At 35.7% G+C, this 21,730-nt stretch overlaps 2 protein-coding genes across 5 annotated transcripts in view; one reads left to right on the top strand and one right to left on the bottom strand.

Annotated features, from left to right (window-relative positions):
- Positions 1 to 67: 67 nt before the first annotated feature.
- mRpL16 (mitochondrial ribosomal protein L16) lies at positions 68 to 6,108 on the top strand. The gene is made up of 5 exons (XM_089634241.1): positions 68 to 170; positions 287 to 361; positions 1,834 to 1,991; positions 2,518 to 2,760; positions 5,507 to 6,108. The coding sequence occupies exons 1-5, from the start codon at positions 131 to 133 to the stop codon at positions 5,720 to 5,722; spliced, it is 732 nt and encodes a 243-aa protein (XP_089490367.1). The 5' UTR covers positions 68 to 130; the 3' UTR covers positions 5,723 to 6,108.
- A 5-nt stretch (positions 6,109 to 6,113) lies between these two features.
- The window catches only part of dtn (transmembrane protein 132C dtn), a 455,092-nt gene continuing 439,475 nt past the window's right edge, over positions 6,114 to 21,730 (bottom strand). Inside the window, exons 8-20 of one of the 4 annotated variants that reach the window (XM_089634237.1) lie at positions 20,043 to 20,244; positions 19,167 to 19,339; positions 17,666 to 17,834; positions 17,089 to 17,361; positions 16,009 to 16,175; positions 14,701 to 14,920; positions 14,061 to 14,454; positions 13,771 to 13,912; positions 12,210 to 12,343; positions 11,046 to 11,347; positions 10,037 to 10,135; positions 9,617 to 9,795; positions 6,114 to 9,348 (exon numbers count right to left, since the gene is read on the bottom strand). In XM_089634237.1, coding sequence (XP_089490363.1) covers positions 9,268 to 9,348; positions 9,617 to 9,795; positions 10,037 to 10,135; positions 11,046 to 11,347; positions 12,210 to 12,343; positions 13,771 to 13,912; positions 14,061 to 14,454; positions 14,701 to 14,920; positions 16,009 to 16,175; positions 17,089 to 17,361; positions 17,666 to 17,834; positions 19,167 to 19,339; positions 20,043 to 20,244 — 2,535 coding nt within the window. In that variant the 3' untranslated portion in view covers positions 6,114 to 9,267. The remainder of the gene's footprint in view (positions 9,349 to 9,616; positions 9,796 to 10,036; positions 10,136 to 11,045; positions 11,348 to 12,209; positions 12,344 to 13,770; positions 13,913 to 14,060; positions 14,455 to 14,700; positions 14,921 to 16,008; positions 16,176 to 17,088; positions 17,362 to 17,665; positions 17,835 to 19,166; positions 19,340 to 20,042; positions 20,245 to 21,730) is intronic. The other 3 variants (XM_089634240.1, XM_089634238.1, XM_089634239.1) reach the window with 3 other exon arrangements.

Below are 21,730 nucleotides of genomic sequence, written 5' to 3'. Positions count from 1 at the left end.
TTTTAGTCATCCGTAGTCGATCTTAAGTTTTTTAGTAGGGTGTGTAATTATTTTAATACTGGTAACACTGGAAACGTCAATTTTATTGAGGTTATGTATGTTTAAAAATATTTTATTACAATAACTGAAAATGCAGAGTTTACGTATTTTAACCGATAGTATAGTTTCAAGTAAGCGGCAGACAATATCCTGTTATCTAACTGTTGAAAATGTTCTTAATTGTCAAAATTATTTATTATTTCCAATGCTATTTATATTAATATGGTTTTCTATAATTATCTTGCAGATTTAACATCAAAATGTGTGACTATAATTCCTGCCTGTGGTATAAAATATTTTCCTCCTCCACCAAATTTCGATAGTGAGTATTATTTATCCTGTGCAATATGATATATTCTAGGTACATTAAAAAATCATATTATAATACTATTCATATGGAGGGGTGTGTTCATGCCATTATACAAAGGTAAAGGGTCACGTATGGAATGTGGGAATCATAGGGCTATTAGCCTGCTAAGTTCAGTTGGCAAGCTGCATTGTAGAATTTTGATTGAAAGGGTAAGAAAGGAAACAAAGGATAAAATATGGGACGTGCAAGGTGCTTTTATGAGTGGAAGGAGGTGCATGGACCAGATCTTCTCATTGGGTATGCTCACTGAGAAGTTTCTGGCAAAAAACCAGAAACTTTTCTGTGCCTTTATAGATCTACAAAAAGCATACGACCGAGTCGACAGGAAAAGCTATGGAAGGTGTTGTCCAAGTATGAAGTGAATACGAATCTGACTCAGGCAATTGCGTTTCTGTATGAGGGAAGCGTTGCATGTGTTAGGGTGAACGGTGGTTTGATATCGCAAAAGGTGTTAAAAAAGGCTGCCGAATGTTACCGTGGTTATTCAATCTATGCAAGAATCGAAAGAGGTGGAATTGGGTGCGAATTTGAGTAATCTGAGAGTATGTTGTATGCTGGTGATGCGGTGCTGATTGCTAATAGTATGGATGATCTACAGTCTCTCGTGTCTAGGATGAACGAAGTATGCATGAAGAATGAGTTAATGATGAATATAAGCAAGTCTAAAGTAATGGTGTTTGAAAGAGAGAGTACGAAAAAGTGTGCAATATAGTTGTGAATTATGAATACTTGGAGCAGGTGGATGAGTTTGTGTATTTAGGAAGTATGTTTACGAGAGATGGGAAGGAAGACAGAGATATTTAAAGAAGGGTAAATGCAGGTAACTCCATTAATGGAGGACTGAACGCAGTTGGCGCTGACAAAAAATTGTCCAAAGAAGCGAAGTTAGCAGTCCACAATGGAGTACTGGTACCTACCCTGATGTATGGATGTGAGGCATGGAACTGGCAAAGAAAGGATGAAAGTAGACTAAATGCTGTAGAAATGAGATCCCTTAGGCATATGTGTGGTAAAACCATGTATGATCGTGTGAGGAATGTGTTGATCCGCAAAGAGTGCAAGGCTGATGTAAGCGTAATGAGTAAGATTAAGAAAGGAACGCTTAGATGGTTTGGGCATGTAGCAGAAGTCGGGGACAACCGACCGAGGAAGGCACGATCAAGTGAATCAGATACTCGAGTCGGGCCATGTCAAGATTCAGAATAATAGAAGAGTATGTATGAGACGATGTATGAATGTGAATGAGGCAAGAAGTTTGTGCCAAGACCCAGTTGTTTGGCGGTCCGTCCTCTCTGCCTACCCCTGTGGAGAAACGGCGTGATGGTTCGTTAGTTAGTTAGTACATATGTAAGTAGTTGAATGTTAGCTTGTGTATTATTTTTATCGTTCATTAACTTACTGAGTTACCTTCCTCCTGATTTCAGACGTCATTCTACCAGACAAGCCGAAGTTGCGTTTCTATGAGAAGGTTCCAGTGTACCCCCAGAACATCAGGCCCCCCAAGATGCAGAAACGTCTCCGCTACATGAGGGGGCCAGAAGAAATCCACAATTTCCTGCTGCATAAGCAATATGGAATCATTGTATGTTTCAAAATTTATATATCTTTTACAATTTGTGTTTGTACAATGATGATGATTAATATGATCCATCGATCCTTCATGAAAACTATGGCCCGTTTAGATTACGACAATCCTTTGGGTGACCAGTCGAGGACACACACCACTTTCCCGATCGGTTTTAAAGTCTTGGTGGGTCCCTCTATCGATTGTCATGTGACCACTTTAAAAAAAAGATTAAGCTGCATTAAATAGTGATTCTAAACGCTCCCTACTGTTCCTACACAGCACAACATAACCCTGCCTTTGAATTGTGAAATGTGTCAACTTTGTTCACCCACTCTACTATAAAAAGTGTCTGTCCACAGCGGCGTCTCGCATTTGTTTTTACCTACACATCAAACGCATAACTTTCATTGACTGTCGTGGCTCGACGACAGTCGGCAAGCTTCCATGCCATATCTCATATTTGTTTCTATTATCTAAGATTGCAGCAGTACATCTAGTGTTGGAAGATTCATTTTGTTGTTAATCTCTTTGACTTTTCCAGGCGACAATAGGCGGGCGTATGCGCATCGAGCACTTTGAGATGGTCCGCTTGAACACGGGACGTCACATGGACTACAAACGCATGTTCGCAATGTGGCGTGTGGACCCCCCGTGGCAGCCCGTGACCAGAAAGGGGCAGGGCATGCGCATGGGCGGAGGCAAGGGGGCCATCGACCACTATGTGACGCCCGTCAAGGCCGGGCGCGTCATCATGGAGCTGGGTGGCAAGTGTGAATTCAATGAGGTGAGTGTTTTTTTTTTATTATGTCATTGTTAGTTTTCTTCGTTGATTAATATTATGCCCTATAGCCGGGAATACACATGCCTGTAGCTGGCACACTTGCATGCAAGCTCCTTGCACATGCCAGCTACTATCATGTGTATACGCTAACTTGCATGCCTGTACCTGCCTTGCAAGTAGATTGCACAACATTTGATTTACTGGCATGTAAGTTGAGGGAGGGGACGAGGGGGGCTATGAAACCGGCATGTGTGAACGTCGCGACAGGTACGGGCATGCCAGTAGCTCAGTCTCTCGTTAAATTAGCCACACATTGTACTGCCAATTGCAATACGGTGATATTTAATTCACTTCGAATGTTTTCCATTGCCAAAAAGCTTGAGACTACTCAGTCTCAGAGTGATTTGAGACACGTACTGTCTAGTGACTGGCATGTGTATACGTCTTGCAAATACAGGCATGCAAGGACGCAACTTGCATGCAAGTTTAACTTGCATGTGTATTCTCATTGCGCCAGTAACTTGTACATGCCATTAACATGCATGCAAGCTACTGTTCCATTTTACAGGCATGTGTATCGCCGCCTTATGTCTATATGGGTCTTAACCACTCAGAACATTAGAACGTCAAAAGACATAAATATGATAATAGCGGTCAAGACATTAGAACGTCTTTTCACGTAAACTCGCGAGATTTTACAAAAATCGATTTATTTCCATCACTAGTATATGGATTGCCATGATTTAAAAAACAGAGTATCGATAATGAATAACGCTACGCGTCTGTATTCAAGAATATCTATGGAACGTAGAAGTGCATTATCTAAGCCGATTGAATCTGTCATCTTGTTCATAATTTATTGCGTTTCTAAATAATTTATTAAAAATATTTTAGTTTGGACAGTTAATATTTTGAGGTGAACAATAGTTTTTAATTATATTTCTTCAATATATAAAGTGTTATTTCTTTATGATACTCAGAAAAAAGTACATTTTTCACGGCTTTGAAATAATGGTAAGCGATTCTTACATATTTTTGACGTTTTCATAAAATGTACATTTAGAAACGCAAATATTTACGTATAACAACACAATGCGATAGTGGATTTCATAATCTTTCCAAAACATTTTTTAGAATGAGGCTACGTTTCCCAAAACGTGAGTTATGAAGCTTTTAGCAAAACTCGTAAATAACACAAAAATTATCACGTTTTGACAGTTGTCAAAGGAACACATAGTAAATAAATGTCTTTGTCTGAGAGGTTAAGTTCTATGAGACTTTTAAGGAAGACACTGTGTTTTTACTTACCACAGCAGTATATTTTTCCTACTTTTGTTTTTACTTCACTCTTCATTTCCAAAATATTACTGTTTACATCTGATTTTGAAAAACTCCCGGGCTATGCTGGAGACTTCACCTAGGCTTTATATAAATAAAAGTTTATATATAGACTAGGTTATATTACAATACAACATCATATTTTTTTATACTTAAATGGAAATTTTCTATCATGCACTTTGTTGCTTTGATATTTTGCTGAAAAAAGAAAAATAATTTCCAACATCTACCATCGTCTTCATTCATTCATTTATTGATTGTGCTTCAGTTTGGCAACTTGCAATTTTATTGAGTTCATCAGGCTTAATATAAAATATTCTTACAATATAGTCCCTGTAATCCAAACAATTATAAACTGAGCCTGTTTGGTTTAATGAATTTTCGGATTACTGGAATCCTTAAGAAACAGCTGAATTTTCAGATTACTGGAATCTATAAAAAACAGCTGAATTTTCGTGTTACTGAAATCTATAAGAATCAATTGAATTTTCGGATTACTGGAACCTTTAAGAAACAGATGAATTTTCGGATTCCAGGAATCTTTAAGAAACAGACGAATTTTCAGTAAATTTGAGAGTTTGACGTTTTCCACGACCTTAGGATAGTAAAAAAAATTGTGAAAAATTCCTGACAACTTGGATAAATATTAATTAATTTGATTATTAACGCCCTTTGAAGGGGAGTTTTTATAGGAATAGTAAAAATTATACAGATTTTTTTGCTTTTTCACATACACATTACTGAACTTCCCCAGTAAAAATCCCAGGCATAATTATTTGCCTCCATTAGTGATCTGAGCAATGAGGAGTCCATATGGTAGTTAGTCCCAGAATTCCGATGGTTCGGATTATGGGGACTATGCAGTATTATAAATATTTCAGCCGGAATTCCTGAAAACTTCATCTATTTATTTAATTATTAACGCCCTTTTTAGGGGAGTTGTCATTGGAATAGTAAAAATTATACTTTATCTATTTTCTTTTCCTTGCACCAGCTGATATTTTCGTAATAATTTTGCTTATTTTTTTGCAAAATTATGTTTTTTAAATTTTACTGTCTTACCAGATGTGTTTATATATTTATAAAAAATAGTAAATATTCCACAATAAGTATTTTCCCAAGAAAAAACTAGTTATATTCAAAGAAATGATTTTTAAACAATATCCTGATGGGCTGGCGAATGAAAGGTTAAAAGAGTGTTGTAGTTCTACAAAATTGCTGGAATACTCATTTTAAAACTTAGAAAGTGTAAGAATTTATTTTGTATTCTTTCTATAGCTTGTACATGAAAATTGTAATATGGGCTCCAGATGGGAGAATTGTACTCAAGTTGACTTCTAACAGAGACAAAAAAATATAACTGTTTAATAATTTATGTAGGTATCTAGCAAGTGTATTGTGTGCATTTCAGGTGAGACATTTCCTGAAGGTGGTCGCAGACAGGTTACCCTTTAAGGCGGAGGTTGTGTCCTACGAGGGCATGCTGGCTAAAGCCGAAAAGGAGAAAAGGCTCGAGGCGGAAAACACCAACCCGTTTACAATGAAATATGTCATCCAAAATAATATGGGCGGCTGCCACAGGTGGCTCCGGCCCGTTGACCACTTCTGGTTCAATAAGCATCAATAAACTTCTAGAATGGGATCTCTGACTAACACTACAGCTGAATTGTTTCAACCTGCATTACAGCTGATTGACGACTAGCGCCTTTATAGAACGCCTATAACACTATACAAATTATCCATTTATTTTCAATTTTCTACATTCGAATGGTCCCCATTTCTCAAAATGTTTCTGCGTTTGATGAGCTGTCAAGCATAATGGGGGTTCATCACGACTATAGATCAGGCCGAGAAATGGCATTTATGGGTGACCGTTCAAATGGCGCTAATTGTCGATTTCATTATCAATCAAATGCAACTGTGAACAAAATGTCAGTTTAGCCAGCTTATTTTTATATGTGTTAGTTATAGAAAATTAAATTAAGAAATTGTAAAATAAAACAAAGAAAGAATTACAAATAACGTTTATTTTATTGTATGATAAAGAATGTATGTAATAATTGCAATGACATATTTGGTAACTGCTTTTATATTTAGTTGTACACATAGCATATCAATGAACTCACACTCTGATACATAATACGTATAATATATATTGTTTATAATGAAGTAACGCCACAGACAGGGATTTGTATATTGGTCACTCGATGCTGAGGATTTGTGTCTCCATTCAGCCAGACTAATGATATAAAATGGAAGAAGACATCTTTCTTGAGGAATGTATTAGTTTGTGCAAGCTATCGGAACATTCATACACTCGCACACATAGACACCACTTCTCTAACACACACATTTACATGGCAAACTTTGCTTCTTCTATAATCATAAATAATATGTATCACCATCAACAATTTACTTACATATCTAAGGAAAAGTGTGGTTGGAAGAAAACTGGTAAGATTGTAAAGTAACGGATTAATAGAATTAATTAAGAAGTAGTGCGCTGACTTCCGCTCGCGATGGAGTTATTGTAAAATGGTAACCTTATACAATCATGGTAAAATTATGAAATTCCATTAATTATACACAATTTTACGTATGTATGGTATTCATTTTTAGGTTCCAAAAAAGCTAATTTTACGTCAGGCGCACTAAATAAATTATCTATGCAGGTTATATGAAGTATTTTACAAAGCAACAGTAGCTTCGTAATGTTCAATAAACCTGAAGAATGACTTGGATTAGCAGTCAATAGATTTATTAAAATCGAGATTTGTACATAACAATTGGGAAAAAATACATTTTGTTGATAGTTTGAAAATCAATCACGATTAAAAACTTTTTTAATTACGTACTTTTAAAATGAAGCAAGCACCGCGACGCTTTGTTTGTCTACGTTTTAATGCTTAAAACGGATATGTACAAGAAGTATCAAATGCTCTTACAACTTAGGGTGGACATTATATATTATTTTAATGCAGAAAAACTGATGACTTCTACCTGTTACAATAAATTAATTAATATTTTGTACCCATATACATGTGAATACATTGTCTTAAATTACAAGCTTTATCATAATATAACATCGTACATTCTTTAAAGAACAAGAAATCATACCAAAGCAATGTAAGTCTATACATGACTAGATGTTTGTTGTATTGAACTTTTAGTAGCCTCAGAGGAGATGTTGAAATTTGTTTAACAACATTTTAATAAATTAAATACACAGCGAAGGGAGAAATGGGCGATTCATGTGGATATTATGATTTTAACCAGAATACGGAAGCATTAAGGCTTTTTGTTTGAGGTTTGAATCGCGTTGAAGATTTCTAAATTGTAAGCTGTCACAACAAGGCTTACTTTCCAAAACCCAGTGCTTACTTTTTACATAAACCATCGCAGAAGATGAATAAATAACTTCATTCAAATCATGTTTGAACAAGAGGAAGGAACATGGCTTCTTTCTTATGCAGATATTGAATAACAATTAAAGCAAACTATATCTACTGCAAAGTGTCTTACGCGCAGTGTCCCTACTCACACATCTTTATATTAAAAAGAATTCAACATGATTGTATTATTTTTAATCAGTTACAAACAACTATTTTTTATAATATTTTACAAACAATACAACATTTATAAATACACGCAAGCCGCCTATTCTACAGATCTTTGCTCAGATGTTCATTTGCGCTCGCCAACTTCAAACCCTCTCACAAACCATTTTAATTTATAGATACCATTAATCTTTAAGTATTTACATATTCTATACATAACGAAACTAAAAAAGAACTTCAGGAATAAATACACTAATTTGGACTCACTAAATTAAATTAAGCAAAAAAACTGATAAAACCACGAAATAAGATATTTTCTTTCAACAATTTTTCTTTTTCCAGTGCATAGTTCAAAAGTATATTAAATTATATAATATAACTTACATTATATTTGGATGCTGACCAAGAAGTATAACGTCCATTACACAGTTGGGTGGAAGTTAACCATAATTTAATTTAGTGTACACACTGTATATAAAATGAAGATAACGATAAATACACAAACTAAGAATAGCTTCAATCAATCAGGATATTGTGTCCACATAAATAAATAAATAACCCTTCTTCCACCTTATGAACTAGCCCTATCACATTTGACCACAATCTACAGAGGAAATTTGTGCACATGTTAACTATTTTATACAAGCTGATATGGTTTATGCATTTGGGTAGTCTTATTTAACGATATTACATACAATATCTATATTTCGTATAAAATGACTTGATACATAATTTACTCAGCACTCAATAACACACAATTTAATACTTTCACGATTTCAAGAATATTATTCTATCTTTAGCGTTGCAGCAAGCTTGATGAAAATGTATACAAACATTGCAACAACAAAAATATTTATTTTATTTCATTTGGGATAAGAAAAGTACCTTATAGAAAAAACAATACCAAAAATGCACATCTGAACTTAATAATATCACGAATTCATCGTAAACATAACACCGAGAGTATTTTAAATAACATGTATGTACTTCCATAATATACTGATTATTGTTTAACATTATTGTATCAAATATCATTACACAGATTAAAGCTATGTAGACACGTGCATAATAGTGACTAGAATGATCACCGATATCCGGACAAGCGTACAATCCGCGAACTATCGGCACTTAATTAAATAATTGTCCAAATGTAATACTACGATCACTGCAATGATCCTTTGGTGCAGAAATACTGGATGTCTCTATGGAGACCTGTTTGTGACTGGTAGAGTTGTACAGATGTATTGAAGGAGATTGGTCTTGGTTTATATTTCGGGTGACTGTGAAATTATAACGACGCTTTCACACATAACGCATTACAAACATCGATGTTGACAAAAGCATTATTACGTATGTTACATTTATAGCGTACAATCTCCTAATTTTAACCATATCTTACATTCTTTACGCATAAGATTCACTCAAATTATCAAACAGGTATTCCAGTTGATGGGCCGTGTAGTTCTGGATGTTGGAGATTACACAGACGTTGGGGTTGGAGGTCCCATTCATCATCATCAGCTGGTCCACATCGAGTAGTTCCACTGCACTGTCAGATCCTTCAACGGCAGCCACCTTCGCTGGGGAGGGTGGCCCGCTCACCAGATTCTGGTACTTAAACGTTGACAGAATCTGACGGATCTTTGCAATGATCTCCTCTACTCAGGCATTCGACTCCTGTGGGATCATGCACAAACTAGGCTCATTTATGCTGAAATTCTTCAGGTGCAAAAGACAGCAATTGAATTTTGCACGTGAAGAATTTCTGTTAAAAACATTAACAAATAAAATTCAGTCAACTAAACATAAAAGAAAAAGACTCGACAATGAGATTTCTCTCATAACTAAAAGCAGTGAGTTTAATAAGATTTACAAACAACAGCGCTTATTCAATAAACTATATGGCATTAAGATTAGTTTGGAAAGGAGGCAAATCTGCACTCCAATCAAATTTGTGAAAATACCTTGAGATTGTGAAAGTAGTGCATGATCTGCTCATAGTCCATTTCCAGGTCGTCAAGGCCGAGGGACTCCGTGGGGAGGTCATCACTGATGCTCTTGCCGCCGGGACTGCCGGAGAACATGGGGTTGCCCACGATGGTGGCCCTCTTTACCTCGGGACTGCTTCCACGGGAACTAACTCCTGGGAGGAATATTAACACTGAAGTCAATTACATATAGAACAAAGAATTTCTTAACTCTTTGGGTGTACGACCAGTCCTCCTGGAACCCAACCTCAACAGAGTAACACATATTTTGTAAAAAACATTAAAATTTTAGAGAAAACTTGTGAAGTTTCATTGATTTGATTTTAAATAAGAAGCTTAGATATGAAGATCTGCATTATTGTTAATGTTAGTGATACAATAGTGTTCTATTGTTACCATTCCTCTCACCAGCAATCTCTACAAAGTCAGTGTTTCCAGCCTCCAGTTTCTGAACTCCATGGCCTGGCTTTGCTCTGTATACCACCTCAGCCAAACCTTCAAAAGAAACAGAACCATCAGCTATGTTAATTCAATGCAAAAATGATCCAAAGATTTTAAAAATAAAGTTTGAATAACCTAATGAGGTAAACAATCCACTTTAGGTCAGATTAGATTAATTTATGTTTTAATAATCATTCTTACCCATCGATATATAATAACAATAGATTAGCTCTCTCATACGTAATCTAAAAATTACACCACAAGAGTAATTTCATAATACAACTCCCCTTCGAATTCCGATGCATCGCTTTGAAAGCCTATTTATAAATGCAAGTTCCCTACAATATAAAACAGAGCACAAAGTTATTGCTCTAATCCCATGATGTAATTCATTAATCTATCAGCCAATAGCAAGCCTGAAAAGCATCACGTCACAATATATAGAGATGAACTTGATGTAAACTTATGTAGTTCCCAAAAACAAACGCAAAACAAGCGAGAATCATTCATTTTGTGGCAAAAGTGTTTTCGTAATTTGTTACATGACAGAGTTATCTTGCTAGAAAGAAATGTTATATTTTTATCAATTGTTACTTTTATCAATACGCCGCCTCAAAGCTATCTATACGGTATATATAATTGTTTAAATATTCATATAACTGAGTATATTTTTAATGATAAAGTCCAAAAAAGGCATTTATCTAAAATATTTCTAACAGCCTCAAAATTTCGTGTTTGAAAAATGATCCTCACAAAGCTAGTAGTGAGCTTTGGGACAAACTAGCTCGAAGACAAATTTGCTCTGTGCAGACCAACAAAATGTAAAAAGCAATACATCATCAGAGCTTTTGATTGCGAGATAATGCGCTTCCTTTTGGATAATTTTTTTCCCAATATGTTTAGTTTCGGTGTTAATTTCAAGATTCACACGCCTTTCTAGATAATACTTGGTCAATGTTCTTACCTATTCCCGAATCTCTCATCAAATCTGGGCTCTGTGACGAAAGTGCAGCATCTTTGGGCATGTAAATCTTCTCCTTCTCACAATGTACGTCCGCACTGAGGCACCCTCTGTTGGGCCGTTCGTTGATTATCTCTCCCGTCTGCACATCCTCATCAAACTCAAACATTCCGGAGCATTCCTCCTTGGAAAGATTGTCCACAAGGCAGTTGATGTTTCCCAACTCGGGGAGGTGTTCCATGTTCCCATTGTTGTTCAATTGGTATGCAGCCGCTTCACTGGCCACGTGCTTCTCACGATGCATTCTGGTAAATAATTGGATTCAATGTTAATTCATTTAATTTCTTTTCATTTTTATATTTCACTAAACGACATCAATATGTGTTCATTTGTATATTTCACTAGCTGACGTCCTCCCGAAAGAAATTCTCTAAATGATAGTAAAAATCGAAATAAAAATCCGTTGTCTAGTTTAGAAGAACTAAGCGGACAAACAGACAGACGCGGAGAGCGACAATATTTTAGTATAAGAGTTGCGGATAGCGACTACATATATTTAGAGATTTACATAGTTGAATTTAATTTCTTGCTCTTAGAGAAATGAAAATGAAGACACAAAACATTAAACAGCTTTTATGAAAAGTTAGATACAATTTGAGCATCCAATATTGTTTGTTGGGATCGTCAACATAAAATAGGAATACAGAAAGAAATGGATAAGAAAATAAATTATATAATTGACTGAGCATAGCGAAATCCTGTTTTAAGCCAACCATTTGGCATTTCATTTATCTGTTTGTTACATTCTGGTTGCAGTTCACAATGGTGGCCATGTTGGATACTCCAGCTATAAAATTGGAATAACCGGAATAAATATACATATTATGGTACCTACCGGCCTGAAAAAAATTTGAAAAAAGAATTTACATCTTTCGACAAATTGTATAGTAATTTGAAATTTAAAAAATGTTATGAAAAATATTTATGGTTTATAATTTAAGTAGGTGGGTATTTAAGTACCTACTTAGAAATATTATGATCTAAGAGGCAATTTTGGTTTTGATTTATTAAATAAGAGAAAATTAGAAACATCCTTTTTTGAAAGCGAGCTTACTTTTCACAGAACTACTGGTGCATAATATTGATCTGATATGCGCAGAAACTCACCTATTATCAAGATTGTAAGACTTCCTGGGGCTGGCGGCGGGGAGAGGGGGGCTGAGCTGCGGCTTGTCTCCCTTATAGTGGTGGCGTGGGTGGTGGCTACGGCGCGTTGGCGGCATTATGGTGTCGGCCAAAATCTATGAATCATTTGAATTAAGTACACATTAGTTATGTCTTCGGTAAATATCCAGAAGCGCTCCTCATCCTCAATATGCCCAAATTATTTAAAAAAAAAAACACTTTGTATCAATTTAATTACAATGAGGAACAACTAATTCAGCCCACGGAAAAGCAAAATAAGGCATTTTCATTAATATTTTACAAATTCTTTGTGTTCACTTCGCGGACATTTTATATCGATATATCCATATTTAAGTGGGATTTTAAATCAGTTTTTCTGTCTTTTTTTAATAAAATCCAAACTAAGAAGTTATTTTTTGTGCATATTGGATATTTAACATACTTTCATAATAGCCACTGGAGCTTAGTTGGCCACATTTTGGCTAATTTGAAAAACCTTACGGTGGCCAAAATGCAGCCAATTTGAAGAGATATATTAAAAAAAATTTGGAAATATTTCAAAAGTTTCTTTGTAACTGCGATATTCACTGAGATAACAGTTTTATACAGCAAATGGTTTCCCCATTTTTCAATAGATGTCTCCCATCTCTACACAGTGCTCTAATAAAAACAAGATTCTCAAATATTTTTGAAAAGCAGTCTTTTTGATGCAATATAAATTGCTTATTTTACACAAATTCTGTTATGTATTGTATATCAATGTTTCCATTATTGAATTCTCTGCTTATTTAAAGTCCCAATATGAAAAATAAGTGGTTAAAATAAGGTTTATTTGCGTTAAATGATATGTGTAAGATCTTAACTTATGTGATTTTTAATCATAATTCAGTTAGGGTGATTCGCAACAAAGAAATAGATACAATTTTTATTACTCTTGGATAATTTTTAGTCTGATAAATTGCGAGTGAAAAACGAACAAGCGATTTTTGCATTTTTCATAAGTACATTCTGTTTTTTATTTTTTTTTTAAATTAAAATCGTAATGAGTAATGCTATTTATTATCTTAATGTATTTAGAAATCACGTGTCACTGTGTTCAAACACGCTAATCTCAGAAACCGCCAAAACGATTTTAATGAAATTTTGTGAATGTGTATGGCTGGTTCCAATTTGAAACAAAGGATAGTTTTGGGCCCGATAGGAGGCGTTGCTGTCGAGATCTAAAAAAAAAATTATAATTTTTTCAACGAATTTTTTTTTTTTTTTCATCTAAAAATACATACAAGCACAAATTTTAATTTCTCTGTATGTTCTTCGTATGAATATTTGGAGGTATGATTTTTTTAATGAGCGTGGGCGAATTCAAAACCAAGCATAAGAAAATCTCCAGCGCTCAATGCTTTTTATCGTTAATATCTTGGTGCTCCAGTGGCTAAGAACTAAAAAACTAATATAATGAGAAAAAAACATTTTCATATTTTTTTCAATAAAACCTTTGGTGAGAGATTAAGATTTACTACTTGCGCCGACCGCAGCAGTGTACCTTATGTGGTGTGTTTCTGCCGCTAACGATGGGGGGCTGCGGGGTGCGGTGGGGCGGGACGGGAGGGCGATACTCCCCCGGTGAGAGGGGGCTCATCTCTAGGGGTACTCCGTGGGGGGGCAGGGGAGGGGCGCAATCAGATCTGAAAAACAAAACACCATGAAAAATATGTACAGTACTAATATGCCTACCGATCCCGGAGCTTGCATTAAAATGCAATGTTCAAAATGGGCCAATCTTCAATAACAAATTGATAATAATAAGAATTTAATAAAAAAAATTATGCTCACTGCCAGCTCCGTGTATTTTCATTCAAGTTGGATCGTCCGCTTCTCCCCAACCTGTCCCTCTTGCAATAGGTGGTCGTATCGATGATCCTGTTATCATTGCTTGCGCTCCTGGCACGTCCCACGTGTCCCATGTTTCCCGACGGCAGTTCAATATGGTTGGGATTGTCAAAGCTAGTGGCCATGACATTTCCGTTGTCGTTTGGGTCTGGCTTGATGGCATCGTCCGGGTCAGCGTAGTTAAGGTTGAGCGGGTTGCTCGTAATGCGGATTTCTCGGCTGAGGTGGTTACGGTTAGCGAGATCGGCGGCGTGGGGAGGGGGCGGGGGAGGCTGGCTGCTGTTTCGGTTTACAGCATGCACTTGGTGGCCGGTGTGACGCTCGATGGAAGCACGACCTAGAAAAAATCAACCGGAAATTTTATTAGCATGAGAACTACTAACTTTATGTAAAAATGCAGATAAGGGGGAGAAACCCATTAAGAACTGTCATAACTAATTATTACTCTGTTATCGGTTATGTTTATATTTTTGTATAGATAAACTTCTTCAAAACAAAAAAAATAGTTTATCAGGAATAGGAACAAATATTATTTTTACTTTCAAAAGATAATATTATTAAAGTGGGAAAAGTAATTGCTTACCAAGCCAGACCCAATCGTGTGCATTGGTAGTGGATTCCCTCGGGGGCTTCCTGTTATTATCCCTTCCAATGCCCAGACTAGTTCCTATCAGTCCGGCAACTTGGATCTTTCCGGAGTCACCCATCGGCTGCAAGGGCATCGCAGGGCCCAAACCAGTCATCGCTTCCGGTCCCAGTGGTTTGAATTTAGAAGCATAGACAACACAGGATACCACAAAGATCTGAAATGAAAATTAAAACGGTATTGTTTTATCCTATTTGTACTATTCGCCAACGTATCATAAAGGATACTATTAAAAAATCATTTCTCTGAATGTAACTTGCTTTTCTGGGGAAATTACTTATGGTAGATTATATATTATGTTAATAAATATATCAACTATAATATCATCTGGTAAGACAGTAAAATGTTACTTATTATAAAATTATAATTTTTTTCAAAAAACAAGTATGGCCAAAGTTTTTGCATCAGCGATCAAGAAGGTAATAAACGACATGTAGCATAATATAATATATACAGGGTTTTCCAATAAGAGGTGTTATTTTGAATAGCCTGCTATTTCGGTAGATGTTACTTTTGAAGCTGTCTTTTTTTTACATTTGACAAGTAGAAACTACGCCATGAATAAAAATGGAACGATACATGCTTCAACAACGCATTGAAATTATTAAAATTCACTTGAGTGGATCATATGCAAATCATCTTGAGTGTTGAGGCTCATTTCCACCTCGGTGGCTTCGTCAACAAGCAAAATTGTCACATCTGGGGCTCGAAAAACCCAAGAGTTATTGTTGAAAAGCCTCTCTATCCTGAACGTGTGACTGTTTGGGGCGGTTTATAGTCCGGCGGAGTCATTAGACCTTACTTTTTCGAAAATGAGGCTGGAGCAACAGTTACGGTGAATGGATTGCGCTATTGAGAGATGATTAATGATTTTTTATGGCCGGAATTGGATGGTATTGATCTGGACAACGTTTACTTTCACCAAGACGGCGCTACGTGCCACACAAGCAATGAAACCATTGATCTTTTACGATTGAATATCAAAATAACACCTCTTATTGGAAAACCCTGTATATACATATCTTTAATTTTCCATAAGCTCTTAAAGCTTTTATTGACTATCATAAACATAATAAACTATCCCCAGGTGAATGGACTAGTGTTCGTAAACAAGTGTTGTCGGTTGGAAAAAATGTTGAAAAAATATATATGTATATTCATTCATTTACACAAAAAAAGCTAATGTTACCGTACCATACAATGAAATGATTGATTCATTTAGCATAGATTAGTAACTCTACTCACCACAATGGCGCAGCAGAATGCAGCCAGTAGGACGTACATCCCTATTTCCACTGGGGTCATGTGGGGAGCGTGTCTGCGAACCCCTCTTGACCCGAGACCACTGAGCCCACCCAGCTGGCGCGCCTGCACTGTTGGCTCGTGATTGTTTTCATCCTTCAGGGGGATTCCTGGAAGGGGGAAATAATTATTAAATAGTGGCAACTTTTTAAATAGTATTAGATTATTATAATGTGCCCGTAGTATTGGAGTCGTCGCATTGCATCTTTAGATTGTTCCAGCTGATAAAACCAACAGATAGAAGTAATGAATTTGGTAAATAATAATACATAGTAGGAAGAAAAATCAAAACTAAAATATTTTGAATTTGTTTTGTGTGTTTCTCATGCTTGAAACAATGGTAAAATATTCGTATTCCGCTTACTTCTTAATACCCACAAATTCTTTAAATATCCCTTAGTTTCAACCTAATTACCACAAGAAACAACTAATACACACAAATTATTTAAATAATACAAACTGAAAACCCAATAATCCTCTCCAGAAGTAAATATTTGTTTCTTGCACTAATTATGTTCAATCGAAGAATTATTTCAATCATTTGGGTCAGCCTCCCTAATTGAAACAGTTTTGTCCTAAGTTGTCTACATATTGCATTAACTCAATCCAAAATGTAACATTTAAGACAGAAGAGGTGCAAAATATGAAATCTATTTCTGTGCATATGTACTTAAACATAAAAACTATGTAATAAAATTTCTTAAGTGATCGATTTGAAATATATTTACATGAAAACATGCCACAGATATCTTTAGAAAGAACATTTAATATACTCCATTCTACCAGAAAGCCAATCATTGTGTATTTATAATAAAAAATAAATAGATGGGGTGCTTCTGTCTTCTTGTCAAATAGCTGGCAAATGATTTCCATATTGTTCATAGACAAAAGTACTTAATTCCATAGATGCATTTAATAAATTTGCAAACTATAAACTTGCCAAAGAGAATAGCACCCACATATAAAAAAAGCTTTGTACAAAATAAGGCAGCTGCCATTGATATAAAACATGCCAATAAGTACCAATCAGAATGTCGTGCAAGTCGGAGAGGGGACCTTTGTTTCCTCCTCCGCGCATGATGTCGTCGTTCTGCGGCGTGTCGGGACGCTGTGGCACCTCGCTGGCGGAGAAGTCCACCTGCACGGTGGCGGTGGCCGTGGCCAGCACCACGCCGGTGGCCTGGTTGGCGGCCAGCTCAGCCTTGCCCGTGGGCCCCCGGGACTTGGGGAGCACCCCCGCAGCTCCACGACACTCTTCTGACAGAAGGAGGGTGACTTTTAGGAGTTCTCCATTGCCTGAAATAAGATGAAAAATATTAGTCTTATTATTTATGGTAAAATAAACTTTAATAGATCAAAGTCTCACCAAAATAAATTAATTGAATAAATAAAAATAAATTGTACAATTTTAAACAAATAGGATTGGAACGCACAACACAGTATCGCTTCTAGATATGTACATAAACACCCACCTCACCAAAATCTACACATACGCCCAAATGATGGACACTGTAATGCTGTACCCCAAAAATGTAAAAACCATCAAGTTGTTTTTTCCAGGGGAAATCCTCTATATTATTTGCATAAAAATAAAACCCACCTTCGCCAACAGCAATAACACGAGGATGATGTGAAGCGACCATAGGAGCGAAGGCCACCACATCTGGGTCCAAGCTCTCCACCTTCAGCACATAGTCGTCCATCAGCACATCACGCAGGGGGGTGCGGGATCCATCCGTAAACTCAATGTCGATGTCGAGCAGTCCTTCCTAGAATATGAAGTACGGAAAAAAATCTTTAGCACACTGTCAGCAAGAACACACAAATATTTATAATGTTTCAGCAGAAACTAAAGTAATCAGTATGTATCATTGACAATTGTATTAATAGAAACACAATAAAAACATAACATTTAAATAGAGCAGTTTTGTGTTATTTCACTTCAAGTGCACTTCAAATGTTGTCATAATGAAGATAATAATATTATTAACACATTTCATGCGGTCCCAATCGAGAAAATCGATTTTGTTTGAAACAGCTATATCTTTGAAAATAATAATAATAATAATAATAATTGGATAATTTGTAGAGCGCCGTTTTTGTGAAAAATCACCTCAAGGGCGCTGTACAATTTATTTCCTAGGATCTACATTTGTTATTTAGAAATAGATATATTTTAATTGAATTTTTTACATAGTACCATCACACCACCACTATCAAAATATTGTCTGAAATAATTTTGTAATACTACTCCATAAACTATGGTTGAAGTTAGTGGTGGGCCATTTGGAGATGTTTTATTTGTGTAAAATGTACATACTTTATCATATTACAACCAAATATAATCGTTTTCGCAAAAATCATTACAAAAAAAAACAAAAAACTTCCGCATCTACGGTGTGATAACTGTAAGAATGTATTATGTGTTCTACGGGTTTAACCGTTTGAGTGCCAAAAAAATTCATACAGTTGCTTGTAAAATGCCACCAAAAAAACATTATTTTTTATGAAACTATATATTTTTTTAAAACCCCATAAATTCTTTGAATTTTCAAAGATTTCGATGATTTTTTCGGTATTTTATTAAAGAATATTGGTTTAGAATCACGCGGAGGAGGATCCCGAAGTCCAGGCGTTTCGAAAAAATGAGAATTTTACGTACAGACGTACGCGCGAATCAGAACACGACTGACGCAATCGACGGAAATCGACGATCGGCAATCTTTGCTAAAACACGAATCGACGAAAATCGACGATTGGCACCCAAACGGTTAAATATAGTTTCCTTTTCATAAAATATTGTTCCACATAAAAGACAAGAATTAGAAGATGGTGAAGGCTTGGTTCACATTTTTAAATACATCTAAATATAGTAGGGACCCTTACAAAGAGATTCATGTAGCCTTCCACCATTCAAGTAGGACCGGCATAAAAGGTAGAACTACCCTTCCCGCACAAAGTGTGTTAATAATAATAATAATATTTGTTTGATATATATAACGCCGTTTTCATGATAAATCTCCTCAAGGGTGTTAAGTTTGAAATCTACAAAATAAATATACATTTTGTAATTAAATTTTGAATAATCTAGGTAACATTACCTGATACTGTGCAGTAAGTCGTCGAGTAACGGTCGTTTCAGAAATATATCCATTTTCGATAGCGTTGTCGGGAGAAATATTCAGTTGCAGTCCGGAGATCACTCTGACAATCAGTCGAGCGATGGAAACCTTGTCGCTTCCAACTCGAATCTCGCGGGCTCCAATTACTCGTCCTGTAAAAAAAACAATGCAAAGCTAAAAAAAGAGTACAAAAAAATCACATTCAGAACGCGATTTCAGAACGGTTTTCTTTCACGGTAATTCAATCTTAAGTTAAAAGCAGTTATTACTTCTGATTGATGTGTTGAAATTCCAGCTGCCGGTTCATCTGCTGACGCATTACGAAGGAAACTGTTCACATTTGCTGAGTGGAGTTTAAATTCTAGTTTCACAGCATATATTGGAAAATTCCGAGGAAAACTATTTGTTTGTTTTACGTGTAGCGATTATTCTGCAGAATTAAGTTTAAAACAATCTCTTGTTTTGATTTGTGAACATGACATTTGGTCACGCATTTACATTTTATTATTCGAAGAATTCTTGGTGTAAAATAAATATAAAATAAAATCGGTGCTTGGTTAAATGAGGTTATAATAATATACAGAGGATTCCGACACCCCCCAACCCCCCTCCCCTACCGCCAAAATCTAAGTGCGGCCCGCGGGTGATAGTATAAACATCCAAATGGCCCCCGTTTTTTTCATACATTTTTTTAGTAAAAAGCCAAACCAAAAAGACATAAACCTAATGATTTTAAGTATAAATTTCACCACTTAATTAGTTTCGAAGCGGCAGTAAGTCAGTATACTCGCTGAGGTTTTTCTCGGTCTGTCAACGACAAGCCGAGCTTTGCTTAGTCACAAATACGTTTCTTACCAGTGATAGGAGACAAGACTTGAACTTCTGTCCTGCCTGTGGCCTTGCCTCGGAGGGACCTGCCTCGGAGTGCGGCCAGCCGAGGGTCGGCCACACGGAGCAGCGGCAGAACCAGCTCCGTCACCCGGAGCCAGGTGCGGCGCGACACCAGATAGCTGACACGTCCAGAGTCGTGGTCCGTGGCCAGGAAGCGAGCGTACACCTGAAATGAGAACACATTTTCGATGAGAAAAGTGATAGCTGTTGAACGTTAAGTATTCTCAGCATGCCTCTCCCTTCTCTTTCAGGTCGCACAGAAAGTTACTCAACCAAGTTGTACAGATTCAAACAACTTATCTGCTCATGCAGTCAAGAGGCGATTGCACTGTTTGAAAGTACAATTTTTAATAGCATGATAACGCGTGAAAGTTCCAATTGTTGGGAGCTAATGGTACTATGGCAATCAACCAAACAGATTTTTTTTTTTAAATCTTAAAATATAGCAAATATCTAGGATGGATGTGAGCTTTTTTATTTATCTGTGTTTTAAACTATAAAATATAGGTCAAGAATTCGATTATGTTGCCCTAATATGTGAAATTTCGACAATAAAAAATGATAAAAAAAGAATTTTGATGGGCCTTTATTTAAATTATAAATGACTAATTGAATCCTATAATTTCTATACCCGCTATATCCGATTTTTTGACAAAATGATCTGAGTATGACATCTTGTTCACATTTTTGCGAGCAACAAGAGGAGCCTAAAATTGAGTTTCAAAACCCTCCTTATCGCGACCAAAAACCATGTTTAAACTGCGAGTGAGAAACCAAATCCACTATATCATACAGAAAGTTACTATCAAAACCCGCTATATCGGATTCAACGAATCACAAGCAGTTATTTTGCCAAAATACAATATGGCCGCCGCTCTGACGCCACGCTAATGTGTGTCAAAATGATCTACGCGTGAGTTTCTAAACCCGCCATGTCGGCTCAGTTGACTTTCAAAATCACGAAGTGAGTATCAAAATCCGCTATATCCATTTTATTTATCGAAATTACTTAATTATTGCTAGACATATATAGAAAAATAAATGCTTTTCGAAATTTTATTACTCCAATTCATTATATAAAAAATTTTAATGCATTTACTTATGTACGCTAGAGATGTGACAGTTTTTTGCGGTTTTCTCCAAATCAATGAAAGTTGATATAGCGGGTATAGAAATTACACGACTCAATTTACTAAAAAAAAACTTTTTTTATTTATTTTATGTTTCATTATAATAATACAGTAGGTTGGGTTTATTAACAAAAAATTCCAAAGTAACCTCAGAAAAAACGAATTCTATGATCTGTATTTTATAATTATTTACTCTACAAATAAAATAATAATAGTTCACTTCCATAATAGATTTGCTATAAATTTTGATTACAAAAATAATTATTCAGTGTATTTGGGGAATTTTGGTCTCAAAACCAAAAATTAACCAAAGTATGAAAAACTAAATGTGGTCTAAACCTTGATAATTTTCTGAGCTTATAAAAATAGCTAAATAATAATATAAAAATAAATTTTGTCAAATTTCAAGATGTTTTCTAATCGCAATATTTAAAAGCATCTAAAATATTTCTAAGCAATCAAAAACACTAATTTATTGAATATTATTATAAAATAAATTTATTCATGCACAAAAAATACTCG

Source organism: Hesperophylax consimilis, chromosome 8, assembly GCF_061612785.1.
Source record: "Hesperophylax consimilis isolate HC1 chromosome 8, BYU_Hcon_1.0, whole genome shotgun sequence".
Taxonomy (NCBI): Eukaryota; Metazoa; Arthropoda; class Insecta; order Trichoptera; family Limnephilidae; genus Hesperophylax; species Hesperophylax consimilis.
This window is presented reverse-complemented; position numbering and strand designations above follow the sequence as displayed.

Excerpts from the sequence above, each read along its gene's own strand:
- mRpL16 (XM_089634241.1), top strand. The coding sequence starts at position 131 with ATGCAGAGTTTACGTATTTTAACCGATAGTATAGTTTCAA. Across the intron at positions 1,992-2,517 it reads ATAAGCAATATGGAATCATT|GCGACAATAGGCGGGCGTAT; the intron begins GTATGTTTCAAA and ends TGACTTTTCCAG. Across the intron at positions 2,761-5,506 it reads GCAAGTGTGAATTCAATGAG|GTGAGACATTTCCTGAAGGT; the intron begins GTGAGTGTTTTT and ends TGTGCATTTCAG.